The 5,678-nt window shown below is 51.0% G+C and overlaps 1 protein-coding gene across 1 annotated transcript in view; it reads right to left on the reverse strand.

Annotated features, from left to right (window-relative positions):
• The window catches only part of DOCK1 (dedicator of cytokinesis 1), a 408,265-nt gene that overhangs the window by 81,145 nt on the left and 321,442 nt on the right, over positions 1 to 5,678 (reverse strand). Inside the window, exon 30 of the mRNA XM_004701236.2 lies at positions 120 to 220. Coding sequence (XP_004701293.1) covers positions 120 to 220 — 101 coding nt within the window. The remainder of the gene's footprint in view (positions 1 to 119; positions 221 to 5,678) is intronic.

Here is a 5,678-nt window from a genome sequence, read left to right on the forward strand (position 1 = left end):
CCGATTTTGTCCCACTTTACCAAGGTTAAAATCTGGTCACCTTAGGCTAGAAGGTGCTGTCTTCCCCCCCACCCCTCCACTGCCCCCCACTGGGCCTGCCAAGATGGACGAGGACTTACTTGTTAAGGATTTTGGCTCGCTTAGCACTCGAGAAATTCTCCAGCTGCAAGGACTCCTGCGTAAGGAACGCCACGGCCAGGTGGAAGTAGTTGTTCCAGAGCTGAGAATCGGGAGGGAGACGCGAGTTAACGAGTGGCGCAGCGGAGGACGGGGACTTCTCTCACACACGTTTCCTTCTTAACTTGCTCACTACCTACAACTTGTTGGCTGTGTGCAGGGATCCCTTTCCGATTCATGGCAACCCTGATGGACAGAGTGGACTGCTCAGAGGGTCTCCCAAAGTGGGAACTACCTGGAAGCAGGCAGACTCGTGTGCTGGGAAGACACACAGGCTTGCAGCAGTCGAGCCCTTACCTAGCGGGCCGCCAGGGCTCTGACTGTGTGTGTTCAAATCCCAGTTCAGCCACTGACCAGGGGCATTCGTGGGAAGGGGGATGAGAAAAACATGGACATTTTCCGAGAGCCTTTTGAAGTCTCTTCTCCTAGATGGGCAACTGCCCTAGCCTCTGTGTTTCCTCATCAAGACATCCAGTTTTTAACAGTGCTAAGGATTAAGCCCATGTGGGGCAGAGTCAGGGATGCCTGACTCTCAGTAGGCATTGAACACAGGTCAGCTCTCATTGTAACCATGTCCCGGGCCCACAGCCAACAGCCATCAAGATGGCTCGGACTCAAGGTGCTCCTGCGTGTCCACCAGGGTTCTGAGTGGTCATTTTTTAAGGAAAATAGTCACCAGACCTTTCTTTGGCAATACCTCAGAGTGCACTCAGACCTCTGGTCCTTTGGCTCGGAGCTGTATTCCCCCGGAATTCCAGACATGCACCCGCAAACCAAACACCAATGTCACTGTCAATCATTCCAGTTCCCAGTGACCCCAGGGACCAAGCAGAACAGTCCCTGCTGGTTTCTGAAGCTGCAGAACTTCAGGAGAGCAGACAATCTCATCCTTCTCCTTCGGAGAACCTGGTGGGCTCGAACTGCTGACCTTGTGGGTAGCAGCCCACCAAGTAATAATGCACTACATCAGGACAACTATACGTCTATTGATTTGTATGATCCTGAGCCACAGCTAGCTCTTGCCTGCCCCCACAAAACCGCCACCACCCAAACAAAACAAAACACAACCGCCCATGTGCTCTGTTTAGGTGGCCAAGTGTTCTTGAACAAGCAATGTCGCTAAGGACCTTCAAGTGATGGAACCAAGCCCGCTGGAGAGGCCCGTGTGTGCGGCAGGCTGAGAAGAAGATGAGGACCAGCCAGTGTGTGTTGCCATTTGCTCACTGAAACCACCCAACCAACGACAACATTGCTGTCCAACTGATTCCAAGGCATTGTCACCCTAGCGGACAGAGGAGGGCAGCCCTGCAGGACTGGAGACTACACTCGATGGGAGCAGCGGGCTGCAGCTTCTCCTGTGGGTGTGCCCTCCAACCTCACAGTGGGCAACTCAGCGTGGAACACACTCTGCCCCAGGACTGCTCACTGGTGCCCAGGAAATGCCACCCGTGTCCCTGGTGGCACAGTGGTGGTGTGCTGGGCTGCTAGCCACAGGTCAGGGTTTCAGTCTTGGAAACCCACGGGGCAGTTCTAACCTGTCGTACAGGGTCGTTGGGAGCCGGCATCAACTCGATGGCAGTGGTTGTTTATGCCTGTCCACTTACCCGAGCAAGAAAGCCGACACTCCCTCGGGGCTCTGAACTGTGGCTCTGTTGACATTATGAATCCATCACAGGGTGTGAAACCAGCCCCAGGCTGCAAGCCCAGCACCCTCTCACGGATCAGAACACCAGCCTCTAAACATGGCTTCCTCTTCCACGTGTAACCCTTCTCAAACCCGCTGCTGATCGGGCTGGCCACATCCCTGCTGGAGCCCCTCGGGCAGTGCAGATATATGGGGCATGAGGAATGAATGCCATCCTTCCTCGGGCTGCCTCACTTCCCACTAGGCTGCATCTTATTCCCATGACGTGCTAAGACCGACATCCACCCCCTGCCCCAGAGGCCCTGTGCACCCCTTGCCTGTGACGTCCAAGCTTGAAGGTGTTTTGAATGATTTTCAGCAAGAGACCTGTAGGTGCCAGGTCTCTCATTTACAAATCAGGGATGGTATTTATTACAGCCAATGAGATAGCTCCAAGAGTCTATAAAAATAAGGTGTCGACGTGATTGACTCTATTTTTAATTAGCTGTGAAGGAAGTGGAAATTTGAAGGCATTATATGGGATTTCAGTAAGAGCATGCTGGCATTCCATTTATCCAGCATTTCCCATGAATTGGACACTTTATATATTAATACCCCACCTCATCGGATCACTACGGAATTAACCTGTCTTAAAGAGGACATTCTAACACTTTCAATAGACCCCAAGGGGTCACAGGCAGCAGAAGCTGGCTCAGAACTGGGGCATCCCAGACACCACAGCCCACACTCCCTTGCCTGTCCCCAGAAGAAAGCAGGGGGTCTAACCCCCCACCCACCAAAGTAGCTGGTGACAACTCCAGAGAGCACAGTTCTTCTCTGACTCCCTGGGGGCTTTCATAAGCTCTGAATCACCCTGACCATGAAAGAAACCCATTTACATTTCTAGAAATGTCAGTATAAGTTCAAGGGGAGTCCAGTGGAAATGTAAGCATTCTTAAAAAATAAGAAATAAAAAAAGCCCTAAACAAGCGGATTTAAAAGGTACAGGGAAGAGGAAAGGAGTTAAGCCAAGGCAATTTTGCAACAGAGAAGCATCGGGGAGCTACTGGCTCTATGAGCTGGGTATAAAAGGTGTGACAGTGAAATCCACAACGGCAGTAACACAGGCCGAAGAGCACACAGGCTCACACACACAATGACACGTGTCCATATGAACACACGCGCACACACACAGGAACACACATCTACATGTGCACATACCCCCACATGCACACACCTGCAGACACACAAACACACATGTGCACACATGAGCGCACACACGTTTGCAGTGACAATATCAGTAGGTGTCAAGACACATGAAAAAGGACCAGAAATGCTGTCACAGCAGCATCCTAAATCATGTTCCAGAGAGAAAAATTCGTTCTGGAAATGACATGGGGAGAAGTGAGCCTACCTTGTAAATGTTAACTAATTACAGAAATCCCAATGGATGGCATGCCTGAAGGTTAAAACAAACATGCAAAGAGGATCTATGAAGGTATTAGCAAACACTGGAAAACAACTCCCAACCCCCCAGACCACTTGCCGTGTGTGCTCTCCAACTCAGGGCGACCCACGGGCAGCAGAGGGCGGCACCCCAGGAGTTCAGCAGCTGGTTTTCTGGAGGTCCCTCTGGGTACCCTGCAGCACCAACCTTTTCATCAGCAATCAAGCACTTAGTTGTTTACCCACACAGGGGCCAGATACCAGGCTCCTAATTAGTATGATGGCTTTCAACGCGCTCATGGAAGAGTCAAATGAAGAGATAATGGTATTTGTCCATAAACTTTGTGAAACCCCCTTTATTTCATTAAAACTTTGATAATGAGCAAAAAGGGAGGAGAGAGAGAAAAAGGTTTGCTAACCAAACCAGACAACTGAACCCCTAACAACAAAGAAATGAACTGATATCTCTGCCCATTAAAAAAAATCGGAACATTTCCATAAAATAAGCCTAAATCCATGTCCAACCTTTGCCAAAAATTCCACCATATGAGGAAGCAAGACAAACATCCTGTTAGGAAAAGAAGCAAGGGGGATAATGTAGAAGTTCACTGCTGCTAAGGGTGCTTAGCCCCCGCAGGAGTTGGGAAAGGCCCCCCACCCTGGGAGCAAGTCACCCTGGGCCCGGAGAAGAGCCTGGGCAAGAGGCGTCTCAAATAAAGCTAGCTCCCAGGATTCCAAGGGCGAAGGGGTTTGAGGAGTCCAGTTTACATCTTAATACCGTTTGGCCTGGCATCTATAGATCTAGGAATCTGTTTGTCCACAACGTACGCCCTCCAGTGCTGGTGTGCAAAACTGTTCAGATCAGCACCGCTCCTACCAAAAGGAAGAAACGGCTTACAGGCAGCCAGTGAAGGACGCCCCACTGCAGGCCAGGGGACAGCCCCCCAGGAGCACAGAGAGAGCTGGCCCCCAGGGTTTCCAAGGCTTCTGGATCATTCCAGAAGCAGACAGCTTCATCTTTCTCCCAGGGGCGGCTGGTGTTTTCAAACCACCCACCTTTGGCGAACAGCCTGGTGCTTAGCACAATGCGCCACCAGGGCCCCTTAGTGGAGGAATGGGACTGACACACAGCGGGTTGAGGACCAGCTGAGGGTGCCAGTGCATTCCTCTCGTGGATGCAGCGGACACCCGGGCACGCCGGGCACCAGGTGCTTCCTGCTCAAAGGCAATGGAAACATGGGTCTGCAGTTGCGAGTGCACGGGACTGTGTTCACACAACTGGGGAACGGGTATCTCCGTGGAGGAGGCAGCAGAGTCCTGAAGGGTGTGTGTGTGTGGTGTGGTGTGGTCTGTGTGTGTGTGGTGTGGTCTGTGTGTGTAGTTTTGTGGTGTGTATGTGGTGTGTGGTGTGTTTGTGTGTCCGTGTGTGTGGTATGTGTGTTTGTGTGTATGTTTGTGGTGTGTGTGCGTGCATGTGTATGTGGTGCGCGTGCATATGCATGTCTGTGCATGTACGTGTGCTTGTGTGCATGTGTCTGCGCTTTCATATGTGACTCAATATGCAGTTCGACTTCAGTGATAATTTTCAGTGACGATATAACTAGGTATCAAGACACAGGAACATTAAGTGCAGAAATGATGAAAATTAAAATTGCAAAAAATAAAGAGATTAAGAAGCATTTCTAGATAGAAGACACCTGTGAGAGCCGGTCCCCGGCAGCGCTGCCTCAGACGGGCTGGCACGCGTGTCCTGTTCTTCTCCCTTCCGTGGATAAACCACTAGGGTCTGCCCTCGCGGACAAGTCCGCCTCGCGCAGCCCCGGCTTGCACAGGTGATGCTGTCTGTCCATGGCAGGCCACTGCCATCGAGCCGAGGCCGACTCATGACCCTCTTGGACAGCCGAGAACTGCTTCCGCGGGGTTTCCAGACTGGAATGACTTACAGGGATCGAAAGTATCATCTTTCTCCATCTTGCTGTATATAGTCCCCGATAAAGCATTACAGATCTTTATATTCTATAATGTCAATAAGATGGAATGTAAAACTACATGTAAGGAGTTAAGAGTTACTGTCTCAGAAACCCACAGGAGCAGTGCCTTATAGGGTTGCCATACAGGTTCGCCACGAGTCAGAAATCGCTTGACGGCAATGATTTGGGGGTTTGGATAAATATAGAGGAATGAAATAACAGTGTAGCTGCCACAGAAGACAATCTGATAAAGCAAGCTTCCCATCTGCCCTCAGTGTCCTTCAGGCAATGCAAAAGTAGACAGAGGTGTGACTTGCACACCTGGTAAGACACTGTTCAGTTGGATCACTAACTGGCTCTGTGGAAACTCTCAGGTGCCTTCTCAGGAAAGGAGGCTGCATCCATCCTAGGAGCCTGGCTTGCTGGGTAGGTGCATCTGGATGCCTTTGTGCATGGCCAAC

Source organism: Echinops telfairi, unplaced genomic scaffold (genome assembly GCF_000313985.2).
Source record: "Echinops telfairi isolate 266 unplaced genomic scaffold, ASM31398v2 ScPeMD7_70;HRSCAF=299, whole genome shotgun sequence".
Lineage (NCBI taxonomy): Eukaryota > Metazoa > Chordata > Mammalia > Afrosoricida > Tenrecidae > Echinops > Echinops telfairi.